General features: G+C 41.1%; 1 protein-coding gene across 3 annotated transcripts in view; it reads left to right on the top strand.

Annotated features, from left to right (window-relative positions):
• The window catches only part of LOC135549852 (ras/Rap GTPase-activating protein SynGAP-like), a 73,214-nt gene that overhangs the window by 30,491 nt on the left and 21,496 nt on the right, over nucleotides 1-21,227 (top strand). For all 3 annotated transcript variants that reach the window (XM_064980194.1, XM_064980193.1, XM_064980192.1), the window contains 9 exons: nucleotides 15,055-15,149; nucleotides 16,413-16,534; nucleotides 16,761-16,914; nucleotides 17,102-17,200; nucleotides 17,334-17,573; nucleotides 17,686-18,021; nucleotides 18,157-18,301; nucleotides 18,591-18,735; nucleotides 18,907-19,143. In XM_064980194.1, the coding sequence (XP_064836266.1) occupies nucleotides 15,055-15,149; nucleotides 16,413-16,534; nucleotides 16,761-16,914; nucleotides 17,102-17,200; nucleotides 17,334-17,573; nucleotides 17,686-18,021; nucleotides 18,157-18,301; nucleotides 18,591-18,735; nucleotides 18,907-19,143 (1,573 nt within the window). The remainder of the gene's footprint in view (nucleotides 1-15,054; nucleotides 15,150-16,412; nucleotides 16,535-16,760; nucleotides 16,915-17,101; nucleotides 17,201-17,333; nucleotides 17,574-17,685; nucleotides 18,022-18,156; nucleotides 18,302-18,590; nucleotides 18,736-18,906; nucleotides 19,144-21,227) is intronic.

Genomic DNA, 21,227 nt, shown 5'->3' with positions numbered 1-21,227 from the left:
TAGACAAGTAATTAGTACAAAACAACATTGGCATCATTATGATGTCAACAAGTTTACTTTAGAAAGATGCAATGTTGCCATGAGCGAGCAAAGTTTGTCAGAAATACCTAGCAAAAATGTTGGCCCTCTCCCCTCAGTTTTAGCTAGCTAGCAAAAATTATAATGCATCTAAAGTCAATCTGGCGACATCACAATGATGACAAAAGCTTCTCCTACTAATTATTTGCCTCCTTCTGTCACAGTCATGCACTTTCCATCAAATCTTCATTAGCTATTGAGACTGCATTGAGTAGAATGCTCATCTGGGCATCAGTCCTAAAATGAACTATTAAAACAATTTTGTGACGAAACGTGCCTACCGTTAATAGATGCAGTAAAGAGGTCAATGGAATGCGACCAAAACAATGGAATTGCCTTGGAAGCACTTGGGGGAAAGATGCCATGGGGGATAGATCCTGAGTCTTCTCAATGCCCCCCAGCAAAATTAACCTACATTTAGGCTAGTGTTTATATGTGTATTTCACATGTTATGCGGTGAAATCAGCCAAATATATCCAAATCAGACTTTAGCAACCACATTGGGGGCCTGTTACAATACATAGATTATGACAGATTTGATGAAGATCCACTTTGTAGATCAGCTTTGTTGAATGTGTGGCAATTCGGCGTCCTTCTATGGTCTACATTCCATTGGACTCTTTGTAGAGTTGTAATGACAAGAGCTGCACATTTGAACACAAACATTTAAATTCATAAAGTTACCGTAACATTGTTGTAAATGTGTATAAGGCCTCAGAAACACAGGCCTGTATTTAATCAAAGTAATCTCTGGTTAACAAACAAAATGTCATTATTTAAGTGTAAGAGATCTATTTCAAGTAATGCAGTTTTATATTTGGCGTTGTTTCCCGCCATAAACATTATTTAGGTGGGCATAGAAACATCTAAAATAATATCCTCAGTTAGATTAGTCTAGCAGGCAGTACAATCCATTTTATAAAGGTGTTTAGATAATTACTAGGAGTGTTGCTCATTAAACATTGCATTAAAAGGAAAAGTTAACTCTCAATGGAAAATAAATTGAAATTCCGTAGCCTGCAGGCAAACAAACTCTAATGAAAGGTCTAATGAAAACTGAGTGACGGACTGACAGCACATAATGTTCCTAATCAGTGGCAATTTTATCATGTAAATCTTGGTGGGACAAACAAACATTTTTTTTTTGATGCATGCCAGCAAAGCTACTACACAACACAACACTAAAAAATACATTAGTTGCACTTTAACGGTGACAAATGGTTCCCACAAACTGTTAGGGACTAGATAAAGCTGTCCCAACAGCAGACCTTTCTTTTCAGCCCCATGGAGTGAATCCTTACCACTGCTACACCTGGCTATGAGTGGAGCCTTTCTGTAGTGAAATAGTTCATTCAGCCTCATTTACTGCCTTTTAAAAACACATAGCTGATATGGCTGACTTGCTTAACCAAATGTGGTTTCTACTGACAATTGAGATGTACAACCTATGGCATAAGGGGGACGACGTTAATGAGACATTAATGAGCGACATTAATTAGCAAACTAGGACGGATATAGTCATTATAACTATTTGTTCAGCGCTTTTGAAATGTACAGTGACAGAATTCAGATAATGGGCCATTCTTGCAGTATTCTCCCTGTACACCAAGATAGAACCGTAGGATGAATAAAGGGGGCATATAAGCAGACAAGGAAAGTTCTTACAATATTCAATTATTATATTTCTGTAAAACAGACTATAGACTACATGTGCACCACCAAGTCAGCAGTAGGCTAGGTTATGAAGGGGAAAGGGACCAAATTATTAGGGTGAGGCACATGGGCTACTAACATGGGCTACTAACAGCTTACTACAGAACATACACTTAGTATTACTTTCTTAGTATACATATCTCCCTGGCATATTACATAATTTATGCAGCAGTATACAAGACATTTTTGGACTCACCTTGTTGTGCTGTGCTCACTTGAACCGGAAGGTGGCGCGGCGGTCCTTGTGGGAAAATTTTGTCATCAAACTTTGTAGTCAAAGTCTGTCATTCTCTGGATTTATGGTGCTTTCAAGACAACTGGGAACTCTGAAAAAAACAAGGTTGAATCATGACGTCCGTGATCTTCGTGGACTACAAGAGAAGGCGGGCCAAACAGGCCACAATTAACATCGACGGGGCTGCAGTGGAGCGGGTCGAGAGTTTCAAGTCCCTTGGTGTCCACAACACCAACAAACTATCATAGTCCAAACACACCAAGACAGTTGTGAAGAGGGCACGACAAAACCTTTCTCCCCTCAGGAGACTGAAAAGATTTGGCAAATCCTCAAAAGTTATACAGCTGCACCATCGAGAGCATCCTGACTGGTTGCATCACCGCCTGGTAGGCTCGGCATCTGACCGTAAGGCGCTACAGAGGGTAGTGCGTACGACCCAGTACATCACTGGGGCCAAGCTTCCTGCCATCCAGGACCTATATAATAGGCGGTGTCAGAGGAAAGCCCATAAAATTGTCAGAGACTCCAGTCACCCAAGTTATAGACTGTTTTCCCTGCTACAGCACAGCAACTGGTACCGGAGCTCCACGTCTAGGACCAAAAGGCTCCTTAACAGCTTCTACCCCCAAGCCATAAGACTGCTGAACAATTCATCAAATGGCCACCAGGCTATTTATATTGACACCCCCCCCCCCTCCATTTCTTTTGTACACTGCTGCTAGTTGCTGTTTATTATCTATGCATAGTCATTTCACCCCGACCTACATGTATAAATTACCTCAACTAACCTGTAACCCTGCACATTGACTCGGTACCGGTACCCCCTGTATATAGACTCGTTATTGTTATTTTATTGTGTTACTCTTTATTATTTTTTACTTTAGTTTATTTGGTAAATATTTTCTTAACTCTTCTTGAACTGCACTGTTGGTTAAGGGCTTGTAAGTAAGCATTTCACGGTAAGGTCTACACTTATTGTATTCGACGCATGTGACAAATACAATTTCATTTGATTTGATTTCAGGTCGGAGCTCTAGAAAGAGGCCCGAGTTCCCAACTTCCAAGTTGGTTGACCGTTCAAAACTTATTTTCACTGTCGGAGCTCGTTTTGTCCCTGAGTTCCCAGTTGTCTTGATCTCACTGAAGTCTGACATTTCCCAGTTCCGAGTTTCCAGTTGAATTGAACGCGGCAGAAGTAATGTTGGATTGACAGCATTGTTAATGTATTCAAACTTTTCTGGCCCGTAGTGTTTATCCTTTTAATATTGGAAAATAATCCCTTAAACCCAAACTTGGACCACACCCCCACCGCACTGAATAGCAGGCTAGTAATTGCTTTGCAATGCTTTCAGTTAGACACTGATTCCTTCCAAACCATTCATTGCCGAATATGCGATTTCCAAATGGTTATGCAATGTCCAATGGCCGATGTCCACCGATTCGCTTTATGTATAATTTCTCTTCATATGACAAGGATTGCAAAGGATTTGCCATTAGATTGTCGACGTGATTCACGATGATACCTGCTTGTCTAGCTTGCTAACTAAGATTTTGTCTAGCTTCCGAGCTAAGATCAGTCCAATCAAAGCTACGGTAGATATAACGTGATTTTTCATCATTTTATCTGTTGCCAATGAGCCTTCTTGGATGGGCACTTCTAATGTAACTCTATGGCAGCACCCAAGGGGCTTGAATTTTCTAGATCTCCCTGTAGATTTTTTTGCGGTGACGTAGTGTCCCCATGAGGGACAGAACACTAAGCCAATCACAGCGCAACTAGAGAACATCACCAAACTTCTGTATTTTCCGCTGGCTGCCCCACCATTACAGAAAGCACTGAGCTAGGCTGAAACACTTGCATTTTGGAGCTGCCTTACTCAACTAAGCAAAAAAGAGACTATGTTTGTATGCACCTTTTATTATTATTATTGTTATTATTTTTTACATTGGTTGGAAATTGATATGTGACACGTATTCATGCTAAAATAATATGCAAAACAGGCATACAAAAAAATATATATAGAGATTTTTTTTTGCTAAACATTTGGGGCTCAAAACAAGTTGGGCTCTGCGACCACCTGCCCTGAATGATGGGTTGCCACTGGTCCTAATGCACTAAAACAGACAGGACAGAACGTTGTCACTTTCTGAGAATGAGTGTATGACGTACAGTATTTTGTGCATTGAATCACAGATTTTTGGAATGCAGTTTTCATGTTTTTTGGACCTGGGTTTCAAGTGGTCTTAAACTGTACAGTAAAACAGAGCTTCCTACTCAATCAATTGTGTTTGTTTTTGGCCAAATTCTAAAATCTCTGGTTCTCCATCCCTTGCAATATTAGCAGGTACGTTTGGGTAGTTAAGGCTGTTCAGTGAGCTCACTTGGGTGTGCATAACTTGTTCCTGTGAGCAGGTCTTCTATAATCAACTTTTAAGATCTTGGTACTAAAAGTAAGCACTTAAAGCCTGAAATAACTTTCTGGCTGGTTGCATTGGATAGCACTTTTGTCCTTGTTTTGGAAATGTGTTATTTTTGTCCAAGATATGCTACTCAGGGCAATGAGCTGTTATGAAGCATTTACGAGAGCCAGGTGACACTAAGTTCTAAAATAATTGCTCTGAAATGACTCATATTCTCCCAATATAAATCCTTATGTGAATTGGCTTTATGTGACTCAGTCTCTACATTCCTGCAATATTTTGGCAAGTTTGAGTCATTAGGACACATATGTTATGAAATCAAGGGTATTCTATCCAGGCCATTTCTGACACTAGCTAATGGAGTTTACAATCTTCACTGTAGAAATATGTTCACCTAAAGCCGGGTGTACACTACAAGACTTTCATAATCCTAACATCGCTGAGACTCTCACATTAAACAGCCATCTTACAGGTAGTGTTGTCTTGCTAACGTAGTGTTTCTCACAATAAATGAGGTGGCACAGACTGGGGTGAGACACTACAAGGTTCTTGACTTGGTCGTTAGGATTCTCGATACCACGCTGCCTCACAAAAACTATGTGGTGATGTGATTAGATTTAACTTAGCTACAATGAATTGTGGCTCAATGCAGCCTCATGAACGTTTTCAGTCAGACCTTCACGCTTGCCATTCAAAGTTTAAATATCTAGCCAACATTTAGAATTTAATAAAATGTATTGTGAACTTCAGAGCTATAATGATTTGACACTTTGGCTTTGTTTAATGGTAATTACAAATGCTTACCATGTAGTCATCACTCCTGCTCGAGAGTCTACAAATTCTGTGTGATGTGAAACAACCTCATCATCTCACTGACCTTCTTCTGTGGCGAGCTCTGACCAACCAGAGTCTCTGACCAGCTCACATTAAACGGGTGTCGGTGACGGCCGCTGCCCTGAGTAGACAACGACATGGGGATTTTGTCTCCAATCTCAAAAATGTGTCTGTAACAGCTAACCGTTTAGTGTAGAAAATATATTTTCCACCGTTCCAGCTGTGTTAGATTGAGATTGAGGAGAATGCTTAACATTTTTAGATACAAATGTATGGAACAAGGCGGATCTTTGGTGATGCTGATTTCATCTAATGTTGTCCAAATATAATATGGAAATAATGGTCTATGGCTCTATGGTACTTAGGATTTTGTCTGCTTTGAGTCACACTGTGGCAGGGACGTTCAAGGTAGTTCTAAACGGGGCCTATGTAGTTTGATACACGACCTTGGATTGCATTAAAGTATACCTCTCGTCTTTTTTCATACATAGTTTTGCAACGCAGCCACAAAAACCTGCAAGCCAATGAGAATGTTTTAGTGCTGACAATTGCAGTGACACTTTTCTTCTTTCCATGTTTAATCATGTTCTAGGATGATGTGGTGATTTTTTCTTCTCCCTCATACAATGTGCTCATGAATGCCTTTTATATTATCAACTCATATTGAAGGACACATACATCCATATAATAGTTTATAAACTTAGGCACTTGTTTCACAACACCTGATTGCCCTCGGCAAGATTAATTATGCATGTTGAATGTGTATGAACTTTAGTGGTCTAATAATTGGTGATGTAATGAATTAATTAATTTGCCTATTCCCACTAATCTGGGAAGGCTTTCCACTAGATGTTGGAACCTTGCTGTGGGGACTTGCTTCCATTCAGCAACAAGAGCATTAGTAAAGTCGGGCACTGATGTTGGACGATTAGGTCTGGCTCGCAGTCGGTATTCCAATTATTCCCAAAGGTATTCAATTGGGTTGAAGTCAGGGCTCTGTGCAGGCCAGTCAAGTTCTTCCACAAAGATCTCGACAAACCATTTATGTATGGACCTTGCTTTGTACATGAGGGAATTGTCATGCTAAAACAGGAAAGGGCCTTCCCGTTGCCGCAAGTTGGAAGCACAGAGTTGTCTAGAATGTCATTGTATGCTGTAGCTTTAACATTCCCCTTCACTGGAACTAAGGGGCCTAGCCCGAACCATGAAAAACAGCCCCAGACCATTATTCCTCCTCCACCAAACTTTACTGTTGGCACTATGCATTGGGGCAGCTAGCGTTCTCCTGGACTCCGCCAAACCCAGATTCGTCCGTCGGACTGACAGATGGTGAAGCTTGATTCATCACTCCAGAGAACACGTTTCCACTGCTCAAGAGTCCAATGGTGGCAAGCTTTACATCACTCCAGCCCAAGCTTGTCATAGCTCATGGTGATATGTGGCTTGTGTGTGGCTGCTCGGCCATGGAAACCCATTTCATGAAGCTCCCGACAAAAAGTTATTCTGCTGACGTTGCTTCCAGAGGCACTCATTAGTGAGTGTTGCAACCGAGGACAGATGACTTTTACATGCTATGTGCTTCAGCGCTTGGCTGTCCCATTCTGTGAGCTTTTGTGGCCTACCACTTCGCAGCTGAGCCTTTGTTGCTCCTAGACATTCCCCCTTCACAATAACAGCACTTACAGTTGACCGGGGCAGCTCTAGCAGGGCAGAAATGTAATGAACTGACTTGTTGGAAAGGTTGCATGCTATGACAGTGCCACGTTGAAAGTGGCTGAGCTCCTAAGTAAGACCAGTCTTCTGCCAATATTTTTCTATGGAGATTGCAGGGCTGTGTGCTCAAAAGTATACACCTGTCAGCAACGGGTGTGGCTGAAATAGCTGAATCCACTAATTTGAAGGAGTGTCCACATACTTTTGCGTAAATAATGTATTATACTTATTTGTTTCGTTTTTCGGGGGTTGATCAGCTTTACTATTGCATATAGATTGTGGCTTCCATCAATGTAATTGTTTGCATAATTTCCAATCCTCCATATATTTTTGGGGGTAAAAATATTTAAAATATATATAGAGTGTATTTAGAAAGTATTCAGACCCCTTCCCTCTTTCCAAATGTTGTTACATTACAGCCTTATTCTAAAATGTATTTTTTTTAATTCCTCATCATTCGACACAGAATACAAATTATGAAAAGCGAAAACAGTTTTTTATACATTTTTGCTAATTTATTACAAATAAAAACAGTGATAATTTATTTACATAAGTATTCCTACTCTTTGCTATTAGACTCCAAATTTAGCTCAGTTGCATCCTGTTTCCATTGATCATCCTTGAGTTGTTTCTACAACTTGATTGGAGTCCACCTGTGGTATATTCAATTGATTGGACATGATTTGGAAAGGCACACACCTGTCTATATTAGATGATAGTGCATGTCAGAGCAAAAATCAAGCCATGAGGTCGAAGGAATTGTCCGTAGAGCTCCGAGACAGGATTGTGTTGAGGCACAGATCTGGGGAAAGTAACAAAAAAGGTCCCCAAGAACAAAGTGGCCTTCATCATTCTTAAATGGAAGAGGTTTGGAGGGGACAAAATGGCGCCGTAGAGAGAACACTGTGTTTCAGCGAGCTCCCGTGGCATTCATAAATTTATATTTTTACATTAATCTCCTAGCTTGAAAAAGTGGTAGAATTGGCTAAATAAGTTATCCTACAATAAGTCTTGACGGCTATTTCTCAAAATCTCCGACAACATGCCCAACAGAACTACTAAGAACTCTAATAAAACCACCATCCCTGTAGATGTGCAGGAGGAGCTAGCTAACGTTAGCCGAAGCACAATGGACCTGGTGATTCAAAATAAGACTGACTGAGGACGGATAACATTACTAAAGTGATCGACGTTAAGCTAATAACAGTCTTGGAAGCTATAGCAGGCCATTCAGCTGAACTACAGAGGGTTGTCAAACATGTTGATGAGGCGGAAGGAAGAATTGCTACAGTGGAAACTTCAACTACATCTATGGACACTAAGATAAAGGCACTTGAGAAACAGGTGCGCGAAATTGCGGAGCACATTGACGACTTGGATAATCGAGGATGCAGATTCAATATTCGTGTTGTGGGACTCCCGGAAAATTTTGAAGGGACACATTCAGTAAAAATGTTGAGGAATGGATCCCTGGCTACCTACAAATGGACACTAAGGCTGGTCGTGTGAAGCTGGACAGAGCCCATCGCTCTCAAGCACCGATACCCGGTCCCAACTAGCGCCCACGGCCAGTGGTTATAAAGTTCCACAACTTCACCGACAAGCAGCGCGTCATGGATGCGGCTAGAAACATCGGTTCTGACGGTAGTCAACGTAAAGGTCCAAAGGTCTCATTCTTCAATGATTATTCCACAGCGGTTGTACGAAGACGCAAAGCGTTTGATGAGGCGAAGGCTCGACTCAAGAGAATGAAGATGGACTACGCACTGCTGTACCCGGCCACATTGAAGATTATGGTCAACGGATCGCTTAAAAACCTCTACACACCTGAAGAGGCAACTGCGTTTATTGACTCTCTCGGGTAAATAACTTTAACCTGCACCTCCGCATTGGATAACTTTTTTATTTTTATTTGAATCTGATCATGAAACAGTGATGTGAGTTCTCACATGCTCCGGCTCAGTAATATTGGTATCTTTATTATTTTTCTGAGATATGTGTGAATCTATATTGGTGCACAGGCATGGTTTTAGGTGGAAGAGCCTCAATCTTCTTCTATTGATTTTAATTTCCATACATATAAAGGATGAGGCTATTGAGTGGCAATGCGGACTTAAGAGTCTACATTGGAAAGTTGAAATCCCCTGCATGTTAACTAGTGGGAAAACCCCCTTTTCGATCTTTACATGTTTAATTTTTGGGTTTAGTATAGTTCGAGTTCAGGGTTCATATCGTTTGGTTATGCCCGGTGAGATAGAGGAGAGTTCAACACATGGAAAAAGGTACCACCCCACTTTTACTGTAGGATTCAGTCTGGATATTGAATGGTCAAAGTGCAATGGCAGGTACCAGACTGCATGTATGTACATGGAACATTAGAGGGAGCCATAAACCCATTAAAAGGAAGAAGGCATTGCAAGAAACTCATTTGGATGATAAGGAGCTTGGTCAAGTGTTTTTCTCATCATTTGCATCCAGAAGTAGAGGTGTGCCAATTCTTGTGAAAAAGAACTTAACACTTAAGGTCTTGAATTGTGTGAAAGAAAAAATTGGTTGCTTTGTTATAATTAATGGTACTTTACAAGGGCAGAACATGAATATTTACTCTCCCCCCCCCCCTCCCCCCTGATTTCCTCACTAAGGTATTTCTAGACTTTTCAGAATGGTTGGTTGGAGGAGATTTTAATTGTTTGTTGAACCCCCTTATTGATAAGTTTCCCAGCGGTATAACTTCACTCTCTCCTCAAGCTAAGTCACTTAAAGCTATTTGTGATGATCTGGGTTATGCTGATGTTTGGAGAACTTTTCATCCCTCCAACAGAGAGTTCACTTTTTTCTCTGCACCTCATGGATGTCAGACTAGAATAGATTACTGTTTTATGCCCAGGATGTCTTTGCAGTCTGTTTGATCCGCTAGGATAGGAAGCATAGTCATATCTGATCATGCAGAGGTGATCCTGGACATAATACTCAACGGGGAATTCAATCGTTCATTGGAGGTTGAAGACAACCATTCTTAAAGACCATACATTCACATCATATTTTATTACAGAGTTGAAAGCATTTTTCTCTATTAACTCTCAATCAACAGATAACTCCTCGCTCCTTTGGGAGACCTGTAAAGCGTACACCAGGGTCTGATTATGTCATACACAGCCACTAAGAGGCGGAAAAAAGTGTGAAAAGCAAAAAAACGTTAGAGGGTGAATTAGGAACTAAAGAGAAGGACTACATTAAAACTCCCACTCCTGCCCTATTAAAGGAAATATCAGTCCTTAGATCAACGTTGGACTCTCTCCTAACACAGGACGCTGAAAAGAAAATGAGATTTGTCAGGCAAAAGCTATATGAACATAGCCAGGAAAGTACTTGGCATACCTAGCTAAAAAGAGAGCTGACTCTCAGTCAATTGCTACTATTACTGATTCTGATGGCAATCATTTATATGAAAATAAATTGATAAATTACTAATTTAAGAAATTTTATGCAAACCTTTATGCCTCTGAACTGCCAAATGATGCACCCAAATTAATGGAGAACTTATTTTCTAAGATTGAGCTCCCTACTATCTCCGAAGAACAGAGGTATCTCCTTAATGCCCCTATTACCGCGGAAGAAATAATGTTCACAATTAAGAATCTGCAAAATGGTAAGGCCCCAGGACCAGACGGGTTTTGTAGTGAGTTATATAAAGAGTTCCATGGCCTGTTCCTTGAGCCATTGCGTGATATGTTTAACTACTCATTTTCAAATGATCAGCTCCCTCAAATGCTGAGAGAAGCCAACATATCACTTATTCTCAAAAATGGAAAATGTCCAGAGTCTTGTTCCTCGTACAGACCAATTTCCCTTCTGAATGTGGATAGAAAATTGCTTTCTAAAATTCTAGCCACAAGATTAGAGGACTCACTGCCACTAATTGTGAAAGGGGACCAAACTGGCTTCATTAAGGGCCGTAAGTCATGCAACAATGTCAGGCGGCTTCTTAATGTAATTCAAGCCTACCAACAAAGTACTATGGATGGTCTTGTGCTCTCCCTAGATGCTGAGAAAGCATTTGATCGTGTGGAGTGGTCTTACCTATTATTTGCTCTAAATAAATTTAGTCTTGGGGACAGCTTTATAAAATGGGTGAAAGTTTTATATGATGATCCTCGGGCTGCTGTCCTTACTAATGGGCTAAGGTCAAATAGCTTCTCTTTATACAGAGGTACCAGACATGGCTGTCTTTTGTCCCCTCTCCTATTTGCACTCGATATTGAACCTCTGGCCGAGGCCATCAGGGTAACGCCTACTATACAGGGGCTGCTCATTGACTAGTGGACTATTCAGAATCAAGGCAAAGATGAACAGAGCAAAGTACAGAGAGATCCTTGATGAAAACCTGCTCCCAAAGCACTCAGGACCTCAGACTGGGGTGAATGTTCAACTTCCAACAGGACAACTACCCTAAGCACACAGCCAAGACAACGCAGGAGTGGCTTCGGGACATGTCTCTGAATGTCCTTGAGTGGCCCAGCCAGAGCCCGGACTTGAACCCGATCAAACATCTCTGGAGAGACCTGAAAATAGCTGTGCAGTGACGCTCCCCATCCTACCTGACAGAGCTTGAGGGGATCTGTAGAGAAGAATGAGAGAAACTCCCCAAATACAGGTGTGCGTCATACCCAATAAGACTTGTTTAAGGTGCTTCAACAAAGTGCTGAGTAAAGGGTCTGCATACTAAATGTGATATTTAAGTTGTTTTTTTAATGAGACATTAGCAAAAATGTCTTTAAAAAAACATTTTGCTTTGTCATTATGGGGTATTGTGTGTAGATTGATGAGGAAAAAGCGATGTAATACATTTTAGAATAAGGCTGTAACGTAACAAAATATGAAAAAAGTCAAAAGGTCTGAATACTTTCCCAATGCACCGTACATTTAGTTCTATCTGTCAAGTAATTTTTAAACCAGTTGCATGCAGCCTGGTCTAGGCTAATTGATGAAAGCCTCGGAATTAGCAGAGAGTGATCAACAGTATCGAAAGCCTTTGACAGGTCAATGAAGAGGACAGCCCATACAGTTAAGCACATAATTTACAACTATGCAGCGGAGATAGTGCTTTGATGTTGAGCTGACCTGGTATTAAACCTGACTGATGTACATTTAGAATACATTTCAAAGATAAGAAAGATCTTCAATGAGAATGAATCAATGATTCTAATATTTTAGCTATGCAAGAAAGTTCATTATTTAGCTCACAAGGGTCAAGGTGACAAGGGTCACCAACTTTGTGAAGTGGGAGTACATGGGCCACCTTCCAAACCTTGGGGATAGTACCAGATATAATTGTCAGGTAAACAATATGGGTTAATGATTTCGCAGCCAGGGGGACAGAGAGCTGCATCAAAATTGATCAAGCTTATCAGCTGTAGTGGATTTTTTCCCCCTCAATCTAAAGCAAGGCATGTAGCACATCACAAATAGTTAATTGTTGAAATGAAAACAAAGATTAACTAGAAGTTGACAGGTTAACCGTCGAGTCCGCTAGAGGCTGGCAGAGGGAAGAGCAGTTGACTTACTGACCAGGGTCAACTACACCACCTTTTCTCTCAAATAAAAAGCCTGCCGAGATAGAATGACAATTAAAATAATCACTTATCCCATTCTTCTCAGTTATGATGCCAAAGTCAGACAGAACTTGCTTAGGCAGGGAAGAAGAGGAATTTATACACTTCAGTGCATTTGCTGTTTTCCAACATTTTGAAGGATCACCAGCAGAGTCAGAGTTGGAGCTTAAAAAGTAGCTTGATTTAGCTTTCTTAATCGAGATAATACATCTATTAAATGTCTGAAAGATTGCCAGTCTACTACACAGTCAGTTTTCCATGCTTTGGCCCAAGCCTGATATCTCATCTGAATGAGCTCTGATCACTCAGAAGAAATCTGATCTATGTTTGACTCTGAATTGTTTAAAAGGTACGTGTTTGTCTGCCAGAGGAATAAATATCGAGGAGACATTTTCTAGAGCCAACTTAGGGTCAGGATTACAGGAGACAGTGGCTATATCAGAGTAGAACATGTCATCTTGAGCAGAAAACAGGATTTTGCTCATTCGTATCTCTAATGCATACTATGGGACAATAATAACTGAGATCATATGAGAATACTCCACTAGACAAGTATTTATGGGGGTTATCCGTAAGAATTAAATCAAATAATGTTTTTCACATTTAACTGTGTGGGTTTTGAGATCAATTAAGTCAGATTAAAATCAATGCATCCATCTTAAATTGATCTGAGGCCGGGGATAGCCAATCCAGATTCAAATTCCAGCAGAGACAATTAGATTTTTGTGATAATCTACCTCTACCTCATATTGCACAATGTTTCCAATACAGCATAGGTTTTTTTAGATGAAAATTGCAGTTGCGTATTAGTGTGTGTGTGTGTTCGTGCATGTATCTATGTATGTATACAACCTAAATAAGGGATTGCTTTTAGGGTCTGTTATTATTACTTAATTGATTGATATGTATCAACTCACATTAAAATGCGTAGCCCTTAGAGAAATGACTAGCAGGGGAAATTTGTTAGGCAGCAGGATGAAAAGAAAAAGAAGAGAAAGGAGAGGGTACAGAGGAGAGGGGAGGATGACAGAGAGAAAAAGACGAGAGGAGAGGGGAGTACACCACTGGAATTATGTAAAAGAGTGCGTGGGAGAGAAGAACAGATGAGAAGGAGAGTGAGTATTTATAGTGCCTTAAGTATTCAGAAGGTTGCCATTGCTCTACTGGGAAACTGAGGAAGATGTCAGATATTGACTGTCCGATATTAAGGGGGAAATAAAGGGGGTGTGGGTGTAACCATAGGAATTGAATTGGTAGAAAATAGCCTGTTTGTTTACAGTCTGGCAACCATCTTGTTGGGGTGGTTTGAGATATTTAATTTACCAATGCTTTAAACAACAAAGTCGATGACTTTATGTTATAGGTTGTATAGAAGTAGAGTAGAGGGAGTGCTATTCATATATAATTGATCATATGATTATATAGGTATCCCCCAGTTGGCAAGCCAACTGAAGCTCCCTCAGTCGCTTGGCTCGATGGAGAGGGGGGCACAAAAGTGTTGACGCAGGGGATAATTCTCATCTGCCCATACGCCAAGGAGTACTTTCATATAGTCTGCCCTCCAGTTGGTGGTTATTTTCCATTTCCACGTAATTTTGCTGGTGGCCTACTTTCATATCTGCTTCTGAATGTAGACATATATGATGTGGACATATGGCTAGCATTTCTTCATTGTGTAACTGACTGATTTCTTCATTGTTTATCTTGACCACACCCCTTCAAACCGTTGGCACGACTCGGGAATGAAGGAGAGGGCCAGGCCATAGGCGTGATGTGTGCGAAATAAGCACAGAAAATGTTCAGATAGAACAAACATGCCTCTCTGACATTTAGAATTAGTAGCAACATCAGCTCTATTCTTGACTGTTGAAGAAACACCTGAAGACAATACACAAAGACAGATAGAGAGGACAGGGGGACGAGCCTTTAATGGCACCCTATTTTCTATATAGTGCACTATGCAGTAGTATATATATATAAGAATAGGGTGTATAGAGGGGATTAATAGACATTAATAGACACCCCCCCCTTAATGATTTAGATGCACTATTGTAAAGTGGCTGTTCCACTGGATGTCAGAAGGTGAATTCACCAATTTGTAAGTCGCTCTGGATAAGAGCGTCTGCTAAATGACTTAAATGTAAATGTAAATGTAAATCTGCAACATTCCACAACATTTGCCTACTAAACATGGCCCAGACAAAATATGCACCCAACTGATGAGCAAAACAAACAGGCACTACCATGCACTGGCTCACCTGGAGATATAGAATGGTAGTGAAAATCATGCTACAGTATTTTCAACTTCTCAGAACAAAAGTTTTGTTTGTGTTTGTATTTTTTTTTGTTTAGACTATTCTTGCAATTTTTCCCATGGTCAGAGAAGATATTAAGTTACAGTTTCAGACTGGACTTACGGTTCTTGGGTTCCTTCTCTCTCTCTCACAGAGCACACTCGAGCTCGCAGGAAGAGCATTGCCACTGCGAGACAGCCAAGCATGGAAACCCCTCCCACTGCCCCCCCACAACCCTTCAGACAACAAGTAAGTACTGGAACATCCTACATTACCTGTCATTTCCACTTAATCCAGGCCTTACAGTAAAGTTCTACCCATCCATATTAGCTTCGCTTCCTGCTCTCTAGTATTATTCTCCCTCATCTCCCTGTTCTCTTTTGTGCAGAGTAGAATCAATAATAGTAATAGGTAGTTGGCTAACAGTCAGTGGTGGAACAAGTACCCAATTGTCATACTTGAGTTAAAGTAAAGATACCTTAATGGAAAATGACTCAAGTAAAAGTAAAAGTCACCCAGTACATACTACTTGAGTAAAAGTCTGAAAGTATTTGGTTTGAAGTATTCTTATGTATCAAAAGTAAATCTAATTGCTAAAATATACTTAAGTAACAAAAGTAAAAGTAGAAATGAAATCAAATTCCTTATATTAAGCAATCCAGATGGCAGCATTTTCTTGTTTTTAAAAAAATTACTGAGAACCAGGGACACACTCCAGCACTCAGACATAATTTACAAACAAAGCATTTGTGTTCCGTGAGTCTGCCAGATCAGAGGCAGTAAGGATGACCAGGGATGGTCTCTTGACAATTTTCCAGTCCTGCTGAGCATTCAAAATGTAAGAAGTACTTTTGGGTTTCAGAGAAAATGTATGGAGTAAAAAGTCAATGATTTTTTTTAGGAATGTAGTGAAGTAAAAGTTGTCAACAATATAAGTAGTAAAGTACAGATACCTCAAAAAACTACTTAAGTAGTACTTGAAAGTATTTTTACTTAAGTACTTTACACCTTTGCTAACAGTAATGGTACTAATTTACAGATTCCAAATTAAAGGTACACCAGTTCAACCTGAGAACAGTACTCCTACCAATTGAGTTTTCGAGTCTTCAAAAAGGCTTACACCATCCATCTTAGTGACTGAATCAGCATAGCCCACTGAAACAACATTATTGAATGGACATTGTTGCTTTATCTGTAGCCCAATAGCCTCCTCCAGTGGCCATCCGTACCATAACTTTATTCCATGTGTAACTCTGTGTTGTTGGATGTGTCGAATTGCTATGCTTTATCTTGGCCAGGTCGCAGTTGCAAATGAGAACTTGTTCTCAACTAGCCTACCTGGTTAAATAAAGGTGAAATAAAATAATAATAACCATCATCACCACCAACAATAACATGGACACGTGCAAGCACTGATTTTGCAGATAGCGTCTATTTTGAAAAAGGGTTTAATGACTCCATTAATTATGGAATGGACATCCCCACCTGTGTCTCGTCTGCTGTCCCTAATAGAGCTTCCTCAGTCGAAAGTTGAAGGGCTCCATCAAGAGGGCAAAGAGCCAGCCCAAACTGGATCGAACCAGCAGCTTCCGCCACATGATTCTACCCCGTTTCCGTAGTGCTGATCAAGAGAGGTAGCTAACACTTTCCCAAAAGTTTGCATGTGTGACGTACACTTGTGGTCCTTATTCTATACTCTGTCATGTTTTATTTTATACTCCTTTTCTTTTCTGTTTTTTTTTGCCTGGTGTTTTCCAATATGTACAATATATTGTAACAGTGGTGGCAAATGATATTTAGTAGTGCTTGTTTCAAAGCACTGTTACCCTAAACACACCTTCTCTCTCTATCTCTCTTTAGGACCCGTCTAATGCAGAGCTTCAAGGAGTCCCACTCTCACGAGTCCCTGCTCTCCCCTAGCAGTGCAGCAGAGGCTCTGGACCTCGCGCTGGATGAAGATGCTGTCATCAAACCTGTCCACTCCAGCATATTGGGCCAGGAGTACTGCTTTGAGGTGTGTGCACTGCTGCCAGAAGAATAGAGGATAGTATCTCTCCTAATATTACATCTGAAACAGTTATTACAGCTGTGTCTTCCCAGTTGATGGGTCAAGGTCATAACAATTGATTAACTGTCACACACTAACAAGCAACAAACAATATAATTGATGAATTCACTTCTATGGGTCTGTTTGACTGCAGGTGACCACCAATTCAGGGACGAAATGCTTTGCCTGCCGCTCGGCCGCTGAGAGAGACAAATGGATTGAGAATCTACAGAGAGCTATCAAGCCAAACAAGGTAAACAAATAGAGAGGACCCTGCTTGCAGTCCACACTCAAAATGCCTTTTTGGCATAAAAATTGTAAGATCATCTCCATTAGTTTCAGCAGTCTTCACCTCTCTCGCTCTGTCTCCAATGCTGCCATTTTAGGACAACAGTCGACGGGTGGACAATGTGCTTAAGCTGTGGATCATTGAGGCCAGGGACCTTCCGCCTAAGAAGCGGTACTATTGCGAGCTGTGTCTGGATGACATGCTGTACGCACGCACCACTAGCAAGCCGCGTACGGACACAGTCTTCTGGGGCGAGCACTTTGAGTTCAACAACTTGCCTGCCATTCGCAGCCTACGCCTGCACCTTTACAAGGAGACAGACAAAAAGAGACGCAAGGTGTGTGCCTTTCTCTCTATGGTGGTTGTATTTCTCTTTGTCTATCTTTGTGTTTGCAGAGTTACTCAAATATTCCTTTCTATTCTATTCTCCATTCTGTTCTCTAACCTAGGAGAAGAGCACGTACCTCGGCCTGGTCACTATCCCCATATCGAGCATCACAGGCAGGCAGTTTGTGGAGCAGTGGTACCCGGTGATCCAGCCCAGTGCTTTGGCTAAGAGTGGCGGTGTAGGCGGTGGCAAGGTCATCAATGCCTCAATCCGCCTCAAGTCCCGTTACCAGACCATGAGTATCCTGCCCATGGAGCTGTACAAGGAGTTCGCTGAGTACATCACCAATAACTACCGTACGCTGTGTGCCGTGCTCGAGCCTCTGCTCAGTGTCAAAAGCAAAGAGGAGGTGGCGTTTGCGCTGGTGCACATTCTCCAGAGCACAGGCAAGGCCAAGGTAGGAAGGAAGGCACTACAGCAGGTGTGGCCAAGCACTCCTGTTGGAGAGAAACCCCTTTCTAAATGTTTTGTAAATGTGTCTGCTGTCAAATGTGTTTGTGTTGTTTGTTTGAGGAGCATGTTCTTTTTTCAGGACTTCCTTTCAGACATGGCGATGTGCGAGGTGGATAGATTCATGGACAGAGAGCATCTGATCTTTCGAGAGAACACCCTTGCTACTAAAGCCATAGAGGAGTACCTCAAATTGATAGGGCACCGGTACCTCAAGGATGCCATAGGTAACGATTATTTCATTGTATACCAATACCTGTGGAAAATTACCTGAAATGATCAAATCCAGAAATGGTTTCAAATATTATTTGAAATCGATCAAATACTTTTGAGTGTTTGCTTGACCTTGACTCGAGTGCCAAGTGAGTGGGGTTTGCACTTTTAAGACTTTTGAACAGGCAAGCACAATCAAGCACAGCTAAAGTATTTGAAATGATGAGTGACATTGATGTTGATCAGAAGACTATGATGAAGAAGATACGGATGGGGATTAATGAACCGTTATTTCGTTGACAGGGGAATTCATTCGAGCATTATACGAGTCAGAGGAGAATTGCGAAGTGGATCCCATGCGCACTCCACCGTCTGTCCTTGCCGACCACCAAGCCAACCTCCGCATGTGCTGCGAGCTGGCACTCTGCAAGATTGTCAACTCTCATTGGTCAGAACTTCTTCCACATGAACTATGGCATTGTACAAATTTGTCAGTGACATAGCATCCTTTCAAGTGTGGTGGGATGTTGGGTCCCCCCCCCCCCGCAAAAAAAACAACAACATTTGCAATGGAAAATAAAGTACAATTCTGTCCTTCTGTCCTACCCTTTCATTCTAGTGTGTTTCCACGGGAGCTGAAGGATGTCTTTGCCTCTTGGAGGGTCAGGTGTGCCGAGCGGGGAAGGGAGGACATCGCAGACCGCCTCATCAGCTCCTCCCTCTTTCTACGCTTCCTGTGTCCCGCCATCATGTCGCCCTCTCTCTTTAACCTCACCCAGGAGTACCCCGGAGAGCGGACATCCCGCACTCTTACCCTCATCGCCAAGGTGGTGCAGAACCTGGCCAGCTTCTCCAAGTCAGTCACTACCTTCCCTCGCATGCAGCCTTCCATTTTATCATTGTTTCTTTTAGCCTTCCCTCACATTCAGCCGTTAACATTTATCAGTAACTTTATTTTTTTGCCTTTCCTCTTATGTACAATTTACTCCCACATAGCCTTTCCTTTCTTTTAACATAACCTTTATTTTAGCCTTCACTCACATTTAGCCACCCCTCACCTGTCCTGTACAAAATATTCTGCCTTTCCCCAATTTATTCAGTTTGTCCACTACCAATCAAGCCTTGATAAGTCATTATCTATGTCCTCGACCAGTTACTTATTCCAGGAACCAATACATTAATTTCCACAAATTTACAATGGGGTCGTACATGCTTATGCCTTGCTTAAATCTTACTATTCATTATAACTGCATCATAATACATTATATCAGTCAGCATGAAGTAAAGTATTACCAAATATTTTTTTCTTTTGGGGATGGGGAATGAAGAATTCATCCAACATGATTGTCCACAAACAAGATGATTGTGTACAAAAGTGACAGAAACAGGTTTTAATCGCACAAATGTTCAGAGGGTGGAGAAGTCTGTCTGCACAGAAATGATTTGTTTTTGTGATGTTCTTGTCACATTGTAGACAAGGTTAAAGTTTGAATAAATCAATTCTCCCCCTCACCATCACCTATGTTTTGTACTGTATCCTTCCATCTCCTCACGTGCTCTTTCATTCTTTGCATTTTCACACTGTCTCTCTCCCCTCTCTTGTTATCCCTCCATACCCCCTTGTCTCTATTTCTCTGTACTCTATACTATATACAGTGCCTTTGGAAAGTATTCAGACCCCTTGACTTTTTCCACATTTTGTTACGTTACAGCCATATTCTAAAATATATTTTAAAAAGGCAGCAAATCTACACACAATACCCCATAATGACAAAGCGAAAATGTATTGAAAGTAAAAAACAGAAATACCTTAATTACATAAGTATTCAGATCCTTTGCTATGAGACACAAAATTGAGGTCAGGTCCATCCTGTTTCCATTGATCATCCTTGAGATGTTTCTACAACCTGTGGTAAATTAAATTGATTGGACATGATTTGGAAAGGCACACACCTGTCTATATAAGGTCTGATCGCCCGGCCAAACTGCAATTCGGTGCAGAAGGGCCTTGTCAGGCAGGTGACCAAGAACCCGATGGTCACTCTGATAGAGCTCTTCAGTTACTCTGTGGAGATGGGAGAACCTTCCAGAAGGACAACCATCTCTGCAGCACTCCACCACTCAGGCCTTTATGGTAGAGTGGCTAGACGGAAGCCACTCCTCAGTAAAAGGCACTTGACAGCCCACATGGAGTTTGCCAAAAGCCCCCTAAAGACTCTTAGACCATGAGAAACAAGATTCTCTGGTCTGATGAAACCAAGATTGAACCCTTTGGCCTGAATGCCAAGTGTCACGTCTGGTGAACAGCATCAAAATCAAATCAAATTTATTTGTCACATACACATGGTTAGCAGATGTTAATGCGAGTGTAGCAAAATGCTTGTGCTTCTAGTTCCGACAATGCAGTAATAACCAACAAGTAATCTAACTAACAATTCCTAAACTACTGTCTTATACACAGTGTAAGGGGATAAAGAATATGTACATAAGGATATATGAATGAGTGATGGTACAGAGCAGCATAGGCAAGATACAGTAGATGGTATCGAGTACAGTATATACATATGAGATGAGTATGTAAACAAAGTGGCATAGTTAAAGTGGCTAGTGATACATGTATTACATAAGGATGCAGTCGATGATATAGAGTACAGTATATACGTATGCATATGAGATGAATAATGTAGGGTAAGTAACATTATATAAGGTAGCATTGTTTAAAGTGGCTAGTGATATATTTACATCATTTCCCATTCAATTCCCATTATTAAAGTGGCTGGAGTTGAGTCAGTGTCAGTGTGTTGGCAGCAGCCACTCAATGTTAGTGGTGGCTGTTTAACAGTCTGATGGCCTTGAGATAGAAGCTGTTTTTCAGTCTCTCGGTCCCAGCTTTGATGCACCTGTACTGACCTCGCCTTCTGGATGATAGCGGGGTGAACA

Source organism: Oncorhynchus masou, chromosome 12 (genome assembly GCF_036934945.1).
Source record: "Oncorhynchus masou masou isolate Uvic2021 chromosome 12, UVic_Omas_1.1, whole genome shotgun sequence".
Taxonomy (NCBI): domain Eukaryota; kingdom Metazoa; phylum Chordata; class Actinopteri; order Salmoniformes; family Salmonidae; genus Oncorhynchus; species Oncorhynchus masou.
The sequence above is the reverse complement of the archived record's forward strand: the minus strand, read 5'-3'. Positions and strand labels throughout refer to the sequence as shown.